The 21,945-nt window shown below is 35.2% G+C and overlaps 1 protein-coding gene across 7 annotated transcripts in view; it reads left to right on the top strand.

Moving 5' to 3' along the window:
* Window positions 1-21,945, top strand: part of LOC105334848 (inositol 1,4,5-triphosphate receptor associated 2) — a 56,705-nt gene that overhangs the window by 24,278 nt on the left and 10,482 nt on the right. For all 7 annotated transcript variants that reach the window (XM_066070566.1, XM_066070569.1, XM_066070568.1 and 4 more), the window contains 9 exons: window positions 94-134; window positions 2,527-2,792; window positions 3,658-3,733; window positions 4,226-5,105; window positions 6,953-6,977; window positions 7,900-7,948; window positions 9,199-9,557; window positions 9,977-10,039; window positions 17,915-18,099. In XM_066070566.1, coding sequence (XP_065926638.1) covers window positions 94-134; window positions 2,527-2,792; window positions 3,658-3,733; window positions 4,226-5,105; window positions 6,953-6,977; window positions 7,900-7,948; window positions 9,199-9,557; window positions 9,977-10,039; window positions 17,915-18,099 — 1,944 coding nt within the window. The remainder of the gene's footprint in view (window positions 1-93; window positions 135-2,526; window positions 2,793-3,657; window positions 3,734-4,225; window positions 5,106-6,952; window positions 6,978-7,899; window positions 7,949-9,198; window positions 9,558-9,976; window positions 10,040-17,914; window positions 18,100-21,945) is intronic.

The following is a 21,945-nucleotide window of genomic DNA, read 5'->3' as shown; positions in this document are numbered from 1 at the left end:
AATAATATTTCTATTGGGCGAGTAGAGTATTTTTTGTACACTTTAATGCATTTCAAGTGTATCTGTTATTTTCCATTCGATTTTTTTTTTCAGCTTGAATAAAGATTTAACTGAAAGAAATAAGAAATTGGAAGGTGAGATGATTGTTTAAAATTGCATTGAATTTGTCAAATGTATAGTTTTTATTAGCTCACCTGAGCCAAAGGCTCAAGTGAGCTTTTCTGATCACAATTTGTCTGTTGTCTGTCGTTGTCGTCGTCGTCGTTGTTGTCGTCGTCGTTGTTGTAAACTTTTCACATTTTCATCTTCTTCTCAAGAACCACTGGGCAGATTTTAACCAAATTTGGCACAAAGCACCACTAGGTAAAGGGGATTCAAGTTTGTTCAAATGAAGTGCCACGCCCTCTTAAAAGGGGAGATAATTGAGAATTATTGAAAATTTGTTGGTATTTTTCAAAAATCTTCTTATCAAAAACTATTCGGCCTGAAAAGCTTAAACTTGTGTGGAGGCACCATCAGGTAGTGTAGATTCAAGTTTGTTCAAATCATGGTCCCCAGGGGTAGGGTGGGGCCACAATTGGGGGATCAAGTTTTACATTGGAATATATAGGGAAAATCTTTAAAAATCTTCTTCTCAAAAACTATCAGGCCAGAAAAGCTCAAATTAAAATGGAAGCATCCTCATGTAGTGTAGATTCAAGTTTGTTCAAATCATGGTCCCCGGGGGTAGGGTGGGGCAACAATTGGGGGATCAATTTTTACATAAGAATATATAAAGAAAATCTTTAAAAAATCTTCTTCTCAAAAACAATTAGGCCAGGAAAGCTCAAATTTGAGTGGAAGCATCCTCAGATAGTGTAGATTCAAGTTTGTTCAAATCATGGTCCCCGGTGGTAGGGTGGGGCCACAATTGGGGGATCGAGTTTTACATAGGAATATAAAGAGAAAATCTTTAAAAATCTTCTTCTCAAAAACAATTTGGCCAGAAAAGTTCAAATTAAAATGGAAGCATCCTCAGAAAGTGTAGATTCAAGTTTGTTCAAATCATGGTCCCCGGGGGTAGGGTGGGGCAACAATTGGGGGATCAATTTTTACAGAAGAATACATAAAGAAAATCTTTAAAAATCTTCTAAAAAACTTTAAGGCCAGGAAAGCTCAACTCTGAGTGGAAGCATCCTCAGGTAGTGTAGATTCAAGTTTGTTCAAATCATGGTCCCCAGGGGTAGGGTGGGGCCACAATTGTGGGATAAATTTTTATATAGGAATATATAGAGAAAATCTTTTAAAAAATTTCTTTTAAAAACAATTTGGCCAAGAAAGCTCAAATTGGCGTGTAACCATCCTCAGATAATGTAGATTCAAGTTTGTTCAAATCATGGTCCCTGGGGGTAGGGCGAGGCCACAATTTGGGGATAAATTTTCATATATAGAGAAAATCTTCTTCTCAAAACTATTAGGCCAGGAAGGCCCAAATTTGAGTGGAAGCATCCCCGGAACATATAGATTCAAGTTTGTTTAAATAATAGTCCAGTGGTAGGGTGAGGCCACAATGGGGGATGAATTTTTACTTAGGAATATATAGAGAAAATCTTTAAAAATCTTTTTAAAGACTATTTGGCCAGAAAAGCTTAAACTTGTGTAGAGGCATCCTCGGGTAGTGTAAATTCAAGTTTGCAAAATCACAGTCCCTAGTGGTAGGGCGGGACCGTGATGGCAGTTTGAATTTTTACATAGGAATATATAGAGAAAATCTTTAAAAATATTCTGGGAAAGTTTTCGGTCCAAAACTCAGTACTTAGTGTGAAAGCACAGGTTATGCAGATTTAAGATTGATGAAACCATGATTCCCTAGAGAAAAGTGGGGCCACGAAATGGGGGGGGGGGGGGGGGGTTATATAGGAATAGAGAAAAATCTTCTTACAGGTACAACAACAAAAGGGGCTTGGTATTTACCAAAAAATAAGAGGTGGATAAAAATTGGCAGATTTTCATTTTTTTTTTTTAGCAAGATCTACTGTATTCAGTTGTCAAGATATTTTGATACTGTAATCATTATGCTAATTTGATCAGAATTAAGGCAATTGTTGCTCAGGTGAGCGATGTGGCCCCTGGGCCTCTTGTTAACCAGCTTTCTTGTCAGAAAAAATATTTATTGAATACTAATTCAGGGTTGTATTACTGTGGAATCATTTAATTTCATGGGGGCCAATTTTCGTGGGTTGTTGGTTTTTTGCTTGTTCGTAGGGATCTAATTTTGTGGATGAGTCAGTTTTCAGTTTCAGTAGGTAAAGCAAACTTTTAATAATTAGTTTTCGTTGAGGATGCAAATTTGTGGGCGAGGGTACCCACGAATACCACGAAAATTGAGCCACTGTGAATTCTAATGATTCCACAGTATTTTACCTGAAAAATATTTTTGCATTATAATAGCTATGACATATGTCTATAAACGACTTGATTTTCATTGTAATAGCAAAGTTCACTTAATCTTTGATGATTAACAGTTGTTTTTACTTTGATTTGTAGGAAAAGTTAGTGGCTTGGTAGAAGAGGTAACAAAAGCCCACAGAGATGTAGAGACCCAGCAAGCTAAAGTCGTAGAGCTACAAGCCGAGAGGGATGTCCTTGTTCTACAGAAAGAGCGGGCCGAGCACCAGCTTACGGACAGAACCAGGCAAGGGATACTGGACCAGGGGGATGTACTGGAGCTTAGGATACAGAAAGATGACAAACAGCTGATCGAGAGAATGGGACAGGATTCAGATCAACACGTTAGGACTCCAGAGAGACATGTAAAGATTATTGTGCAATAAGTATAAGCACACAGCATGCAGCATATTGGATTAATGTTTTGCATGTGCGTCATATTGTTACATAGGGAAGTTATATGATATTCAGTCTTCAAAATGAGTCTTGTATTTCAATATATCTTACCGCCTGCTAAATTGTAAGAAAATCATTGGCCTACAGCAGTCACGTGGAGACCATGTATATTTCATACATAGTCAGTAGAAAATATCACCCCTTTGAGCATTATGACGTCATTTTAGAGCACTATGTCGTCATGTTTCGTACTCAAACTGAAACTTGTAATATTATTATATTATCTTGATTTTCATTGTTTCATTAAAACAAAGGCAGTCGGTAAGATATAATTGTTACATGGTTTGTAGTTGACCTAATATGGTTTATACATGGTCAGTAAATTCCATATGGGGCGAGAGCGGAGCTTTACTGACCATGTATAAACCATATTAGGTCAACTATAAACAATGTAACTAATAATGTCTAGCTCCAATTTTAATTCATGGAATTAAGTATTGCAAAGAAATCTGTAATCATGTTTTTCGAAAAGTTATACTTTATTACAGAAAATGTTTTAACATATACTACACTGTATATATTAGATATGTAGAATATTATTTCACATTTCTTGCTTTTAAAAATTAACTAGTACCTTTGCCTTTTTTCGAATACAGAAAATTATATTCGTCAGTTAAAATAAAAACCATATGCATTTCCTAACCATAATGTCTTGAGCTGATGCTGATAATTAATCGTGCTAGAGCTTGTAAAATCCCGATGGAATACATGACAGTTTCGGTAGGTTTAATTAAATAAGCTAAGATTGCAAAACAAAAAGACTATTGATTTCAGATGAGAGGGAATCAGTCACTGCCGCTTCCTTACTCCAGAAAGACAGGCGACAGAGGCAGGGGCACACAGATGAGTGGTAAGTGCCAAGCAAACTTCAGATTAGAAGGATTTTGACATTTACCCAACCCCCACAAACATAGTTTTAGGGGGTGTATTGGGATCATGGATGTCTGCAAGGTTAACTTGATTTTGTCTGTAATGTTTAAATAATGTTGTACAAGGGTTTGAAAAAAATATGTGTTCATATGCAATTTTCATTAAAGATAAAGATGCATGTGCATTTCATAATTTTGTAGTGATTGGTTTGCCCTGCTGGACAGATGTAGTTTTGTTATATGTATAGAATATAAAAAATGGTCACTTCAATACTTCTCACTTCACATAACCTTTATTTATATGAACTGTAAGAAAGACAATTTTTGTACGTGTGCATGATATATCCTTGTTATTTTTTTTTCTTAACTATTGTTATTTTCTATCAAGTAGATGTTTATTATTTGTATTAATTGATTTTGTATGTCTCGCAAACTCTTAAACCTGATGTATGTGTCCGTTGTCACTATTTTAGGGGTACTGCCTTTCGACCTATTGGCCACTGATAGTCTGGAAATCCAGAAGAAGGAATCTTCATCCAAAAAGTCCCCCTCACAAAACGCCATCATATCACACACTGATGGAGACCCCAGGGACGGGACACAAGGATCTCATGAACACTTGTGGCTGGACCGTCGTAAACTCTCTGCAGAGGGGTCAGTCACTGACCAGGGGGAGGGAGAGGGGGATTGTGGGTACAATGGAGGGGGGCGAAGGAGGTACAGCTACCATGCTGCAATAGACAACCACACCTGTCCCCCGGGGGAGCAGCACTACCCCAGGTATCGCAGTGGTAGCTTCCAGGCAGCCATAGAGGGGAGTCTGGAGGAGGGGGAGGTCACTGAGAACACTGACCACGTAACATTCCCCACAGACGTAACATCAGAAGCTGGTGACTCCTGTAAATCTTTCTCATCCTGTTATAATAACTGTTTTCAAATTGCTGACCATCTATCATCTACAAACTTGTCTAGTTGTCTGGGTTCCTCCACAGCATATTGTGTGAATTCTTCTAAAGTTTGTTACTCCGTCTGTGATAGTGCTACTGTGTTGACCTCTGGGTGGGTGGGATGTGGGGGAGACTTCACAGTGAACTCCAGCTATAGGACATGTACTGACTCCTCCCACAACCATAGTGATGTCATAATAAAACACCTGACCAGCAGCCATTGTGATGTCACCACAGGTGGTGGCAGGGGTGATGGTGGTGATTCTGGACAATGTGGAACTAAGTGGAACCACTGTGGCACCGCTGATGGACAGAGAGGCAGCTGTGGGGGACAGTTTGGGACTGAGTGGCGGGGAGTAGCGGACGACAGTGGAAGTACTGTGGACGACTCCAACCTATCTCATAGGTACTTTTGTCTACATTTTATCATGAAAGATTACTTAATACTGTTAATTTTTAAATGAAGGCGTTGATATAAGAATTGTGTTAATATGTAATCATCTGTTGCAGATTTTAGAACCTTGCTTTTATTTTCCAACAGAACTTCATTATCTACTTGAAAGTACATTCAGCGCTTGTGATTTTATACTTTAATTTGTAATTTGATATGAGCAGCAGAATCATTGAAATGAGTACTCGTTTAATATTATAAGGAATTTACAGTTAGTGTTTTTTGATGTGGCCTGGAAAAAGGTTTATCATATATAAATGAACATTTCAAGGGTGAAATGGGGAACCAGAGGCAATATTTTACTATATCTAGCACAGTTCATTTGGAAAGTAAGTTTTCTAGAATGGTATTTCATACACAGCCAGGTGTTTTTGACATTTTAATGAGGTGTAAGTGTAAAAATAAGTGAATTTACTTGGATTTAATGATCTTAGATTTGTGTTATTATCTGATACCTGCAAAAAAATATTTGAAATTGTAGTCATGTGGTTCATTTTATTGGAGTCAAGGATAGATTTCTCAGTACATATGTATAATAAACCCATTATCTTAGCTATTCTCGTTTACATTTTTGCTACATCAGTTTGCCATTAAGAATATATTACTACTACAAGGCACTTGGAAATTGAGAAACTCTGCTATTTCTTTAGCACTTTTGCTTCAGATCATCAGTTTGCCATTTAGATTTTTAGGTCACCTGAGTCATTCAGGTGACCAATGCAATTGGTCTTCGTCCATCGTCATGCATCGTCCATCATGTGATATGCATTGTGCGTCGTTCGTTATAAAAAAAATCCTTAATGCATGGTTATGATGCTCATGAGGCTCTCTACCAAAATTTTGAAATTCATAACCCCTTGGGTCAGATTTTAGACCCTAGGGGGAGGCAAAATGGCTACATACTATAAATGTGTTCAATCTTAAAAAAATCATCTTCTCTACTCCCATATATATTTTAGGAAAATTAAATGCTGGTTAGACCATATAAAATTAATGTCTAAATTCTCGTCCTGATTTGCAAAAAAAAAAAGAAGACATTTGTATCCTTATGATAAGAAACATGACTTGAATCCACATGTTTAGGCAGATATTAAAAGGTTTCGGAATTCTTTGTATACTAAGCGCGATTTTTTTTCCCGAAAATTTTTCCACACAATTTTTTTTTTCAAAATAAAATAAAATGAATGGTGGCGGCCCATTTTCAGAGGGGCTGGCGGGGATAAGAATCTAAAGATTAATTTATGGGGCCTTATGATGTACATGAAAGCCTCTACTTAAGCCCTAAGGTGGGGCTAATATAGCCATAAAGTGAAAATGTATTAGTTTTTAAAAAATCCTCTTCTCTACTCCCATACATGTTTGTAATACATAGTATAATTTGGCCCATAAAGTCAAATAATATTTGGTCTGTATTTATTTGTCCTTCAGTATGCAAACTCAGTCTTGGCCATCTATTCTGAAATTAGCATTCATCAACTACGAGGTCAAGGTCATCATAATAGTCAAGGTCAAACGTGTTCTTATAAGTTTTATTGTCAGGAGAAATGGATAGATTTATAGGCATAGATTCTCTGATACTCCAAGATGTGCTGGCAATGTAAATAAGATATCTGCAAGTGTCATTCATTATGCCTAAAGTGTTTATAATGCAGCAAGTTGTATAATGCAGCAAGTTGTATGTTTCTGAGAAAATACTTGAAATTGACTCCATTACTTGGTCTAGACAGCAGCTTGAAAGAAAAATGTGAAAACCCGTGCAATATTTCACACAAGTTCTTGTCCTTTAACATTTTGTTTTGTAGGTCTGAAGACTATACTGATTCTCCAGTAAGTAGACACAAATTTGGAAGTGCCTTGCTTGTCTAAAATTTGCTGTAGAACATTTGTTTCCTTATGATTAAAGAAATGTGTTTGTTTATGAATATTAAAAATATATTGATCTTGTACACATAGCTTGATATCTCTTGATAATAGTATTGATTTATCAATATTTACTAATGTGTATTTCTTTAAAAAGAGACCAGAAGAGAAGAATTACTGCAATCTTGGTTCAATTTTCATATATTTTTTTTTATATAAAAAGACAAGGAAGCATAAACAGTTTTGATGTGGTATTTACTTAATTTTATTTATTAGGAAAAAATTGTTATCGCCATAACATTCACCAAAGACATTTGATCCATTTAAACAGAGAGCTCAAATGGGTTCAAGGTTCAACTTGACAATAATCTCAAAATCTGTGAAGTTGGAATAATGTATAATCTCAAAATCTGTTAAGGTGGAATAACACACCTGGAAAAAGTCACTCAAATTAACAGTAAATTGTTTGAATATGAAAGCTAATTAAGCTATAACGATAAAGTAAAATGTCCATATGTCAAATAAAAAAAAAATTGGCAGTTTGGGGATAAAAAAATGAATATCTATAAAATTCAGCTGAGTAAGTAACAACAAAAGACCATACAGGATTCGAACTCAGGATGAACGGATCACAAGCCTGACACCTTATCCACTCGGCTATGGAGTAAGTTATGTGTCGATAAAACACAATGTACGTCCCTTTGATCAGAGGTCAGCCATTTTTTGATGGTGTGTTATTCCACCTTAATCATTCTGTCCATGTGTTAAAACTGTTTTATCCTTGACCTTTGCAGCTGACAAGGACAAATTTAGTATACAGTAGCAGTTTGCAATGATTCGATTGTATTATACATTGTAGTAGTGAGATTTTTTGACTTTATTTTTACAGGAAGCACCAGATGTGATTCAGATTACGAAATCAGGGAAGACAAACACAGGTAAAGGATACATTGTGTGTTATAAAGTTTCTCTTTGCCCTTTCTTTTTGTGTAAAGATTTTGTAATCATGCACATTATATCGATTTGTAAATGATCTTTAACTGTTGATACTGAATAATTCCATGTCTTCAAGCTGCCGCTTGTATGATATGTTTGTTTGAACTCACAGCTGATGAAAAAGTAGAGCTGTCAGACTCAAGATTTTTTTTAATAACGATCTGAGCATCTTTCATTTCAGCAATTTGAAGATCTTACTATAAATTAATTATGCCCCTGCCATGAAATGGATGGGGTATAAAGTCCTGTTCTGTCATTCCTTCCTTTTGTCTTTCCATCAGTATTCACTTTCCAATCATTATCTTAACAACCGTTGCACACAACGAGTTGGAATTTTGTTCTGTTTTGATGATTTTGCCTGTTATGCCTGTTGAACTTTGAAAAAAAAATGAGAAATTCTCAGCTTTTGAAGGAATTAATGCATATATAAAGCTGATATTTCATATTTAGATTATTTACTAGGAAATACAGGTTTTGCTCTAGTCCAATGACTTTTTTTTTGCCCCAGCCATAAAATGGTCATTCACTTTTCAATCATTATCTCAACAACAGTTGCTCACATTCAACTCATATTTGATACAGTAAAATACAGTTATATCGAACACACTTATAATGAATCGACACTTACAGTGAAGTGATTTTCATTCCCCGATACTTTATTAAATTTATTGTAAACTTGACAGATATATAAACAAATTGTGCTAATAACAAAGTAAAATCACCCGTCCCTGGCAATTTGTTGTAAGTGCGTTTTACTGTATATGGATGTGTCATAGGAAAATGCAGGTCGAATTTGAATTTGGTTTCACTTTTTGACAGAGTTAAAACCCTTAAACTTACTGGTAATTTTCAAGGATATATAACTTCTGAAATCAAGCAAACGTTTGCATTTTAAATTTCGGCTGCCTGCGGTAGCATTTGTGGCATTACAACACATTTAGTTTTAAATTAAAGTAATTTTGATTAATTTTTTAAGATAATTTTTTAAGTTAATTTTTTTTTTTCTTGGGCAGCTTTAAAAAAAGATATTAATGCATACCTTAACAACCTAATGTATAAATACCAAGTTGGCAGAGGGCAAACAAAATATTTTGAAAGATAGTAATGTATGTTTTAGTCTTTCATTGAGGAAAACTTGAAGAGAAACATGTGAGCGGGAGGGAGTCATTACTTTGTTTTTCATAATTTTTAGAACCTGGCAAACCCTCATCTATGTTTTATAAAGAAAGCCATCCATCTTCATTATCCCCATCAGCTGAGTTAGAATCCTCAGATCACAACACACGCAAAACTCTCACACCAGCCTCTGTAGTGTCAGGAAACGGCAATCCAAAGGAAGGGAGTGAGGAAGGGTCAAATGTCACAAGGTCAGGAAATGAGATCAAGAATACAAAGGTCAATGACAAGGAGGAAAGTGAGGTCATGGATATAAGGGAGGAGATGGATGATGTTATAGAGGATGATGAAGCAAAGAATGATGGTGATGATGATGATGGTGATGATGACAATGTCCTGGTGACAAACAACTTGATTCAGCAACTAGAGAGGCTGGTAAGGGTTGACTCTGTCGTGAATTAATCTCTGATTGAAAAATGTACATTTATGTTAATTTTAACAAATAATGTTAAAGCTGTATCTGACCTTAACCTTAAACTTCTATTTAGCGAGACTGTTGTAAATTATGTAATTTCATTGATAGACTATGTTCACTGATTGAGCACTGGTATGTGTGTTAATAAATTCTTAGGGTGAATGAATGGTATTGTTATTTTCAACATAACCTACATGTATTATTCAGTTAAGAAATATCATAATTTTTTAACTTTAAAATATTTTTCTATATCTTTATAAAAAGCTCTTCTTCTAAAGGAGATAAATATAATGTCCAAAAAATGGACATGACCATCCAACCTTCTTAATATTAATTAGGCTGTCTAATCAGAAATCTTAACAGTTGTTGTTTGCTTTAGAATCTGAGTGATGGGGGAGTATCTGCTGCCAAAAATTCACCACACCTGAAGAAGATCAGACAGGTGAGATATGAGAGAGAGAGAGAGAGAGAGAGAGGAGAGAGAGAGAGAGAGAGAGAGAGAGAGAGAGAGAGAGAAAACATGCAGTGGGAGACAACTCCTGCAGCACTCACAGGTTTAATAGAGATGCCTATGTAATGGAAAGTGACAAATAACATCATTTGTGAATGGCATCTTTCCAAAACTGCCAGCAACTTATCTTTTGACGACTGCAAGATATTTTCCTCTCTGTTTATTTTTACCTTACATAATGTACAAAACCCAATTGCCACATATCTTCATGATTTTATGTTCCATACCGACAAAATTTGGTCGAATATTTTACCCCCCAAAAAACACATTTGCTGGAATGCATGATAAAATCTTGTGAACACGATAGTCATTTATGAACATTATTTCTTTTTGACTGGAGATGCTTTTCAGGGCTAACCCTGGTACATTAGTTTTGGAATATTGATAGTTTGAACAGATGATTTATTGGTGGTGTTAGTCTGTGTAAGAACATGGCTAGTTCACGTATTGAGGATTGGAGGATCAACCTAGCATAAATCTTTTTGTGCATGCACATACGCCTGGCAAGAGTTTGCAGGTTTCACACACTTAATGGTTGCACCGGCAGGTAAGACATGCATCTCTTATTTCGTAAGGCAAAAAACAAATTTAGGTTCTTAGATCCTGAGCAATCAGTTGTTTCTTTTGTTTTTTGGTTTTTTTTATCGGAGATTATTTTCAGTTAATATTACATTTCAAATTTCACGGTAGGTTCATAATTGATAACACTTATTTTAATTTTGAGATGAATTTCTTGCTTTGGGCCTTTTTTTTTTTGGGGGGGGGGTTTGGAGGATTTGTATATTGTATATGATCTGGTCAGTTCAAAGAAGAGTTTTGCATACCAATGTAAATATTATGATTTGGACAAACCACAAGATGAAAGATGAAATGCCAACGCTTTTTCCTTTCTTCTGTGAATCCCCCCAAAGAGCATGTGTTCATCTTTAGGAACTGTTTGCTATATATCTGCCCCTGTGGTATACAGCTCTCATAACATATGTCAATGTCATCCTCAATCTAAACCTGTATAGGGGGGAATTTAATGCTGCCAGATGTCTGCAGGTACAGGTAAAGGGAGGGGGATCTCCTATAGAAAGAGTTTGTCTACTGCAGGGCAGGGCGGACGTCCAACACAAGGCATCACCCCCCTCAGGGAAGGTCCCGGTACGCTTCCTTTGTGTAGATCAGGTGGAGTTTATTTCTTGTGAACTGTCAAAAAAAAAATAGGGGGAGATGTTGTGTTTGCAGGAAGGAAGTGTGTGGTTTGTTAGGTTTTTTTTTTTACCCTTAAGACTGTTTTATTAAGGAAATATGTCTGTGCTTCTGATAAGATCTTCTTTGATCAGATTTTGACATTTCACAGTGTGCGTTGCAGGTTGGACCTATCTTATACACTCACTCTGTCAAAACTTACTGATTTTATTTCCAGTCTCATTAAGTAAGTATTTATGGAAAGTAGAATTAAGCTATTGGTGTAAGTATTCTTTTAAATTTAGAGTCGTAGTTTTTGGACATTATAATTAGTGTAATGTAAGCAATGAGAGTGCAAATGAATTGTACTTACGGTATATCAGGGGAGAGACAAATGGATGCTGCATTCTTCATAAATTCACTTTAGGAGGAATCTAAATTTGGTTTTTAAAAAGTTAACCTTTTGTATTATGGAAAAATTAAATATAAAAAAGTTCAATCAAACCATTCTAAACTCAAAATTTACCTGATCAAAAAAACATCTGTATCTTTGTGTAAAAGCCAAAAATCCTATTTTCATACAATTGTCTTTTACATGAAACGTGCATTTCTCAGCATTGTTAAGTGATTTATGGCAGCTTGTTCGACAAATAAACTGACTTTCTCCTTGATTTAGTGCTAATGATCGGCAGAGAGCAGAGAGGGAGTTCTTAAGCAAGCCCTCAAGTAGTTTCTGGAGCTGTAATGTTTTAGCTTTATTTAGGGTGTTGCTTTTTAATTTCAATTCATTAATTACCTCTCCTGGCTGTTTTTCTTTGATTAATCACAATTCTTTTGTGCTCATTTATTTATTTTGATGCAGAGGGTGTTCCTCCCTCGAACTCAATCTATGCCTTCTATTTGTGTAGTGCATTTAAAGGGAGTTAACTCTGGCTGCACACTCTTTCATGTGATATAGGTATAAACATTTTTGACAGGGAAATACTATTTTGTGAAAGGTAAGGTTTTAAGTAAAGAAAATTATTGAAGTTGTTGTGACCTATTTCTTTTTATTTTGTGAACGCTGGATTTTTAACACCTGAAAAGAATTTGAAAAAAGCGTCATTGTCTTATTATTACTTGCATTAATGTAATGTGGCTGGACAGGTTTTTAGAGAGAGAGAGAGAGAGAGAGAGAGAGAGAGAGAGAGAGAGAGAGAGAGAGAGAGAGAGAGAGAGGAGAGAGAGAGAGAGAGGTGTTGGGCATTGTATTACTGTTAAGTTGGGGAGGTCGGCTGTATATTTTTAAATTAAAAGAAAATGAGGCAAGTTGATTGATTTTAATATATTGGTCATGCAGTTCAACTGGTGACTTTTGTGTTGATTGTTGACTTCCTGACAGTATCCTGCTGAGCTGGCTGTCAAAGACAGGCCTGTTGTTTCATAAAGAGCCCAGACAGGGGCCTTGGTCATCCAATACAATGACTGAGATGGCTTATCTCTGCACAGAAAATGGATTCAGATGATCCGTATCAAGGGCTGGCCGTTTTAAATTGCCAATCACAATGGGGAGGAAGGGAGATTTGGTAATAGCAGTTGAGTTGTTTACTTCAGAGGATCAGGGGATTTCATTGTGATTAGTCGGTATAGACGTAACGGATTAAAAACACAAGACCGAAAAAACAATTCTGTACTTAGTAGCTATTTTTACCTATATATACTGGAAAGATATAGTACCATTACCCTGGATCAAGATTTGAGATAAAGAGGACCAAAGATTAAGGTACATGGACAAAGAATTTGATGTAAAAATGATTGTTGCTTAATTTTATACTGTACAGCACATTGCCTTTATAAAGTTAAAAAATATATATGTAAATTGGCAGTATACCCTGTTGATTTTTAAATCTTAGCTAACAGCTGGGTATTTTAAGTTTATTCCAATTGTATTCAAATGAAGTGTCAAATTGGATCTGCATGTGTCTATACAGTGAAATACAAGCATTTGAAAATGTATTTTGTGCAAAAATAAACATTTCTACACAGGCCATCAAAAAGATTTTCATATATAATTACAGGTACGGTAAGTAAAGATCTGAGGAAATGTGCGCAAGTTATTGTTCTTGATTATAGTCTTGACTTAACTGTTTCAAAATTCTGTTATTCCTGATGACTTCATGTGTATCGGTACTTGCTGTCATATGTCTTCTATCAAGAGGTTCACTTCATCACTTGCTGAAGGATTGGGTGGGTGTTATTAGAGGACGTCTAGCACTTGCGTGTGTATACTTTGAGGTGCATGGCTCTTCAGAGCACACAATATCTATAAGATGAATCTGTTAGAAGCTGATGAATGTATTCTAACTCATCAGCTGTTACGTCTATTTGGATAATTATATAAGTGATAAATAGTGTGAAACAATTCTCTTTCGCAGTTATCAAATATTGAAAAGGGGTGTCTATGGAGCTGGTTCCCAATATGATTTAATTATATATTTGGGTGGGGGAGGGGAGTAATTTACTAGAATATACCAGAACAATTTTAGGTCACCTGAGTCACCCACAAATTTTCAAAAATCTTCTCTACTCCCAAAAATGGGGGGGGGGGGGGATTATATGCATGATTATGATGTCCATGAACCCCTTTACCAAAGTTGTGAAATTCATGACTCCAGGGTCAGGGGTTCAAGCTCTAAAGCAGGGCCATTATGACCATAAAGTAAAAATGTATTAAATCTTGAAAAATCTACTTCCCTACTTCCATACATGTTTATGAAAAACTTATTGCATCGTTATGATGTCCATGATGTCCTCAACCTAAATTGCGAAATTCATTGCCATGATGTCCATGAATTCCGCTAAATTTGAAACATTCAAATTAATGGAAGAGCCACTAACAGCCACAAGCGTGAACCATCTTAGCATGGGATGTTGCATTTTACAGCGTCAACATTTGTGACATCATGATAAAACTTAGAATTTTAATCTTTGAGTACGGTACCCTGTCTGTGTTATGGTGCTATATCTGCAGTAGCTTTCCAAACACTTTACAGGAATGTAAATATTATACATATACCGGGTATACATATATCCTTGTTAAAGTTACTATCAGTGGCCACGGAAGATTGTTTGCAATTGTTTCATTAACAATTTTCATGGAGTATGTTATTAAATTAAATGTATTTAAACAGATCAGCCACTGCCATTATTTTTGATAAAGTATCAAATTAAAAAATAAGTCCTCCCCCGCTAAGTGTATCTTTTAATGCTGTGTGTTTGGAGGGGGCTCTTCTCTGTTGACTTTTCGGGACATTTTATATTTGTTACTGGGGTGGAGGCTTTCCTCTGTCTGTTGACAAAGAAGGAAATGCCCTTGGTAATGTACAGCTTACCGTATTTTACCTGTGTCACTGCATTGAAATCAATACGTGTTTAATGATGTATTGGACTGCATTCTAATTTTCTGATCTTGCACTGCTGACAGAAGACATTAAGGAAATGACAAAATTTGTGTATTGCCTTTTTCACAACTTGAAAAATCTGCCTTGGCAATTATTTTAATGCATACAGGTCAAAAGGTCAAGGTTAAGTCTATTAAGGTCAAATTTGGTACTCACAAGCAGTTATAATAAAATATAGATCTTGCTGTCTTCTTATCAAACATACATTCTTGTGTGTTTAGACATTTGAAATGAATAAATATTATTTGTTATTGTGTGAAAACTTAAGGTTTTTTTTTTTTATGTCAGTTTCATTCACAAAATTGACAAATCAATCTTCATAGTGTACAACTCTATTAGAATATGTGAATATTTAGTGGTACTTGCAGATATTGGTTTATCATGGAGTCATTATAGCTGTAATCATCTGAGGAGGTGATTTTGTCTTAGATATGAAATAGGGGTATAGATAACAGGGCAGCCAATCCATGGTTTCGTAGGTTTAAACTTTGATGTGATTGGACCTTGCTTTAAGTTCTTTAGTAAAATTTTGAGGGCTCTTTTCCTGTAAATCAGGACGGCTGCCTAGCAATTCAAAATCACTGGTTTGTCTTATTGAAATCTATCTGGTAGTTTATGATAGAAAGTGGTAACTAAGATTTGTTTCTAAAAGTCTTGTAAAAGACCACTTTACAAGGACTTATTTAGTTTTAAACTTATGAAACAAATCAGTCAAAAAATTTTGCAAGTCACATGTTTCAATTAAAAAATATATACTGTAGATTCCTTATTTTATGCAAGTACTTAATTTCGCAATTCAATGGTTTGGCGAGAACATAAAATCATGAATGTCAAAATTATATCATGGTCTCATGTAGTTTACATATGTCAGAAAATCAAAAGCGTGATTTTAAAATTCTCAAGACGGGTTTCTTGTGATTTTACGCGGATATTAATTCCTCACCTTTAATTAGGAATTTACAGTATATACCTTATGAGATTGACCAATGACATAAAACTTGTGTATTGATTTTCTTAATTTTTTTGAGTTTTTGAATGAAAGGGGGGGGGGGGGTCTGTTTGGGGGAGGGGGAGGTCTTATTGAGCCTTTGTCACAGGTATTAATGGAGTCATTGACTCAGACAGTCAGTGTAAATCAGAGGAAGAGGGGGAGACCTTGAGTACTGTGAGTGGATGCATTTAAATGTTGCTGACTAGGATTTACAAGAACATGAACAAATCTGTCATCACTGTCAATTCAGTGACTGATCCGAACAATGTGATGTAATAGTGTAAATGTGTATGACAATTAAGATACAGACAATATCATTGCATGTTGCCGAGCTATAATGCCACCTAAGATTTTGAATTACAGTATTGTTTAATGAATAATATGATTCAGCTGGACTGAATGTGGATCAATTGAGTTAAAACTGAGTATATTATATATATTGACGCCCAGCATGTAATATTATTATATAATCAAATCAGCAGCCTTGTCATTGGCAATTATATTGAAAATACAATTAACACATAGACAAAAGGTGCTCATAACTCTGGTGTGTTGAAAAACAGTTTAGTATTTAAATTCAGCCTTAAAAGCATGAAATATTGAGATAGTGGGGAATTAGGTGGTTTTGGTTAGAGGTTAGAAAAACATGGCTACGAGGAAGCGATACCTATTTCGTTGCTCTGGAAAGTTGAAGTACCTGGAAAATCAGCTGACGCAGGTAAATGCTGTTCTAACATTTGATGGTCATAAGATTCATGTGGATTTTTGCAGACTTTGTTTGGTATTCAAACTTCAGGGGCCAATTTTTTTTGTAATTTTTTTTTTCGGTGTGTGCATATGCATGAGGATCTTAAGTTATTTGTTCTATATACAGATATGCATTGGATTTTTTGTGTGCATTATCCAATCCATATAGCTTTGTCTTATATATGCAGATATGTATTGGATTTAAGAGTTTTTTTGGTTGCAGAAGCAGTGTTTGCTCTAAAGATGCCATATTTTAAAACAGCCGACAATCTGAATTCATCATCATATAATGCTTATCTTAGAAATATTGTAAATTTACTTTCATCATTTATTTGCAAGGATGAACAAGTAGATCGAAATATAATGTACAGCATTAAAACCATTGGACAAAGAAATAACATTGTTTTTATAATTTTGAAAAACATGTTTTTGTCTACATAGGTTGTATACTTATAGTAAATCTATATATATATTTGAGTAAATGGTTTCTAGTGTTTGTTTTGCATCTCATTTTGTTTCAAATTTAGTATTTTCTATTTCAACAAAAACATAGTGCTTCAAACAAGCCTTGTATACACAAAGAGTTGTGAGCTCTGTATCCTGCCAATGAAACTTAACAATTGGCATTCAAAATTGTGGTTGCTATTTCAGTACATTTTTTAAGCATTTTAACCATTGAAAATGTAAAAATTAATCTTAAAACATTGATACATTGTTGAATTTTAATCAATAAAAAATATTTTGAAAAAATAAATCCTGGAAATTTCTGGAACAATTCAGGTCCCAGGACTCCTGGGAATTCCAGGGAATTCTTAGCTTATCATTCCTTGGATAAATCTTGGAAAATGAAGACCCATTTTACTAATACAGTCTTAGGAAATCCCAGGAATTCCTGTCCAAAAAAGAAATCCCAGGATATCTGTGGAAAAATCCTGGGATATCCTAGGATCAAATCTTAGGAATTTCTCAGGATTTCCTAGGATATCTCATAATAATTCTGCACAGGTACGCCTCTTGATTTTGTGTTTCCAAAAAACAAAAACAAATCCTATTAATATAGCTGTAAGTCAATATAATAAGCATAGACTTGGACTTAAAACGTCTGGCGGAATGGTTAAAGTTGTAGTGTACTATAGTAACAGCCAATGTGGAAGTGTTTGCATTGAGGAAAACATTTGCAAATTTTATGACACATGCCTCACAAAATTTATCACAATAAAAGCAGTGTTGAATAGCAGCCTTGAAATGCACCTTTTGTTGCAAGATTTTAATTTTTACTTTTCTTCCTCAAATCTAAACCCAAAAGCCAACACTTCTTTAATTGAAAACTTTTTAGTTACACTCTTAAAAATATCCAGGTCTACTCTTACTGAAAAAGAATAATAAACATTTCAGGTAACCCAATTTAATAGCATTTTATTTCGAATAATTTTGAAAAAAAATTTCCTTTAATAGGGGAACCTTGCCAAGCGTCGAGAACAAATGAAGTTTCTTCGAATGCCTGATCTAAACGAGATGCAGGAGTCAGGACAACCAGTGATGAACGGAGAGGGGGAACCAGACAACCCAGTGATGCCCAGCATCTCACAGTCCATGCTGCATGACCTTGGGGTTGATCAAGACAGGGAGCATGAGGACAGGTGTGTGGGGGCGAAAAATGCAAGGGGGGGGGCAGTTTTAAAGGATTATGGCGGCTCTTGTGAAAAAAAGTGTGGGGGGGGGGGGGGGAGGGCACCACAAAATTTAAATGTTGAAATTAGATGACATGCTTTATTAGTGCTTAACTTGAGTGCTACTGTTTGTTAATTAAGCCAGCATGCTATCCTGGAAATCCCCCAAATATGGAAATGTGAAATAATCTAAAATTCTGGAAATTGAATTGAGAGTTGTATTTTTGATGAAGAAAAAACTACAAGACACACATGACTGTGGTGAGTCATTGTTGCATGAGATTGATTGGCTACTTGTAAAATTTAGCTTGCATCATATCCATTTGATTTGGATGAAGATTTGGGGGTAGTAGACTTTTTCAGAATTGTCTTCTTTTTGTTTAATGTCTTGCCTTTCAAACATCCATTGGTATTGAATTACCCCATGTAAAAACACTGAAAACTTCTACATTCTTAAAAAGTGAAAGGTGTCAGATCTCTGCATAGAATATAATCCTAAAGGAAAAATAATGTTCTTTACAATGCATGTATTTCCTTAAAGCTTGGTTGTGTTAAGTAACTCAAGTTCATATCTGAGCCATAGATAGTTAACAGCGTCAAGATCTTCTTTCCTGGAGATAAAGTGTCTTTAGATACCAGGGCCTCCACCCACAAAGAACTGAAGATTACACAACATGCACTAACTGAATCTACATTGATTGGTTTAGCTCTCTTCTTACCCTACATTCTTCTCTCTCTCTCTCTCTCTCTCTCTCTCTCTCTCTCTCTCTCTCTCTCTCTCTCTCAATGAAATTTTTTTCCATATGTAATTTTCAAATATTCCTGATTTTTGGGTGTCTTAGAAGGCGATTGATATCGATTTCTGATATCTGATTATGTACACAATTTAACATAATAAGAAAGAGTACAGGTGTTATCAGGTATTTTTTTTACCTTGAAATATGTTGGTGGGGTCTACACTATCGGAATGATTGAATATTGAACCTTCTGTGCATACGTAGACATACAAGTGGTAGATAACAGAACATGCTTACAGTATTACTTCCTTCTCTGGAGCTATAGTTCACTTACACGCATATGTGTAAAATCATAGAAACGGTCGCTCGGGTAAACTTATTGAAGGTTGAAACACAACAGAGTTCTGGAGGTGCTGAGACAATCCGTGAAATGGAAGAATGATCGGTCTACCGGAAATGGAGGAATTTCGTAAAATTGTGGACGAGATTTATCAAGAGCTGAGGGTCTTTGATGGAGAGAATACAAGGTTTAGTGTTATTATCAGGGGGAGGAGGAAAAGGGGCTCGAGGGGGTGGGTGTTCCTATTGTAAAAACTCTGTTTTTTTAGCAATTTTGTTTATAGAGTCTAAAGTATGATGCAAAATAGGGGAGGGGGTATATAGTACATGCACTGTAGGTCATCATGATAAGACTTCAAAAAAGGATCAAGAGTTGAAAAATTGTAATAAATCATATTTTGTAAAAAATGTTTATATTGGCGAAAGAGGGGTATCGTGTTTTGTGTCCATTATTTTCAAGGCGCAAGGGTATGCTAAAAAAATTGATTAAAATAACTAAAGGCATTTTGTACTTATATATAACATGTATAAGAATGTTAATGTCACCATACCTAGAAAAGTACTTTTCTCATAGCATAGGTTAAAAGAGAGTTAATGATGAATTTTATAGAAAAGGTTCCTGTCCCCAGACCCCTCCCCCGTGCCTGGATCATATCCAGTTTTGTCCTACGATGTATATGTGTTTGTATTGACCTTCAACACGCTCCTACTGATAACTTCACTACAGCTGACTGGTTGACATTGTTTAAATGTTGGAGAATTCTGCTCTTGTTGTCACCTTTATGCACAGAGAATGTCTCTGCATATTATCAGTTCACATTTTTAACTCCAAAGGACGGCAACCTGCGATACTATCTACTAGTTACCTGTACATTCTGACTAGAAAATGTATTTTCTCAAAGCACCCTTAATGCGTAACGTTCAAACAGTTTTAGATTTTTATTTTAAATTGTATAAAGTGATTTTTAAAATCATAAGATATATGATAATAAACTTTAAATGACACTTCTTTTAATTCACTTATAAATCATTATCATGATTATATAGAAGTGTGAGCAGAAAACTTTCACAAAATATTCAAATGAAATATTGATAAATCTCCCTTCTTCATTCACTGTATGTTATTAAATGCATTACTTATATTGAGTAATTTTAATGCAATTGTTAGCATGCTCATAATGAGTTTTCACCTCTCTAACGACCCCGGGTGCTGTGTGACAAATGACAATGTAATGGTAAATCTCTGCAACAGTCCAGGGAAGAGGATTAGGTCCTTTAAAAGAAAAGATGGGGCTTTGTGTTTGATAACCTTGTCCCTGCTAAGTGAAAAAATTACTTTCTTTTGATAATGTCTGCAGGTGCTCAGTGCATTTATACATGTATACATGTTCTTCAGGTGAACTTACTTGAGCATAGACATATAGAATCATGGCAGATTCTTTGTATCGTGTTGTTCAAATGTTGTTTGGGAAATATATCAGGTACAGTTTTATCCTTTTAATGTTATAGATCTATTATCATTTTTTGTATTATTGCTGGAATTTATGTTTTTGAATAGATTTAATAAGTCTATGATTGTACAAAATAGGTATGTGTTGATAGAGTCATGTTAGTTTTGTTCTCTTACTGCGCTCACTGTTCACTCAACGATCAAGTGGGAAAGTAGAACGTTTCAGGGACTGTACTGACCATTAACAGAGAAATAGACCCTTTAGCCTAAAAACTGTATTTGTTTTATCTTCTTTACTGATCTACTGTAATTTCTATGGAAGAAATACATACAAAGAAATGCTACAAGTACCATAAAGATACAATTTACAGGTTATACAATTTGGCAATTATGTCCAAGTAATGGCTGTTGCAATTTACAGGTAACAGGAAGAGAAAGTTGATCAATTTAAGTTAACACAATGTTATATTTCATTTAATATGTATACTGTGCTATGTGCCATTTTTGTGCATTTACCCAAATTAAGATGGCATCATGCATGTAGTTGTAATTTACAACTGAATTATTGGTTCTTTTATGTTCATGTCTCCTTAAGCTGAGTAAGGGATTTTTGCAAGGGTCTTTAAAGTGCAGGGGCCCGTTTCACTAAAAGGCGTAAGATACGACGAAACTTAAGTTAGGCCTTAGGGCGTACGCCAAAATTTAGTCCGGCGTAAACTGCGTTTCACTAAGAGGCGTACGCCTGGCCGTAAACACTAGTATCGGACTAAGTTAAGGCCAGACTTACGTCCTTGACAACAGGCTTATGCACATGCGCAGACAGATGAAAAACAGTAGAAAGGAAGATAGATAGATAAATATTTAGATATGTAGATAGATAGATATTCTTTAGATAGATAAAAAGATAGAAACTTGTCAATTGTGTTCGCACGCGCGCGCGCGAGAGAGAGAGAGAGAGTGAGAGAGAGAGAGAGAGAGAGAGAGAGAGAGAGAGAGAGAGAGAGAGAGAGAGTATTCAGGCATATCAATCCTGTTTAGTGACAAAATCACACAGCAAAACTTGCTAAAATATTTTATTTGAAAGATATATTTGATGAAGCATATAGGATATGTTCATTCAAAATTATTTACTCAACAAAACTATTTTGTTACCGATATCTCCGAAAATTTAACCATGTTTCGAACACCCTTGGAATTTTTATTTTGATCATGCGTCAATTATGACCTGAGTATAAATATTTTTATTATTTTATTAAATTTTCTGGTTTCCTCTTGCTATATCATTGAAAG

Source organism: Magallana gigas, chromosome 9 (genome assembly GCF_963853765.1).
Source record: "Magallana gigas chromosome 9, xbMagGiga1.1, whole genome shotgun sequence".
Classification (NCBI taxonomy): Eukaryota; Metazoa; Mollusca; class Bivalvia; order Ostreida; family Ostreidae; genus Magallana; species Magallana gigas.
Note: the sequence above shows the minus strand (reverse complement) of the source record. Positions and strands in the feature narration are given on the sequence as shown.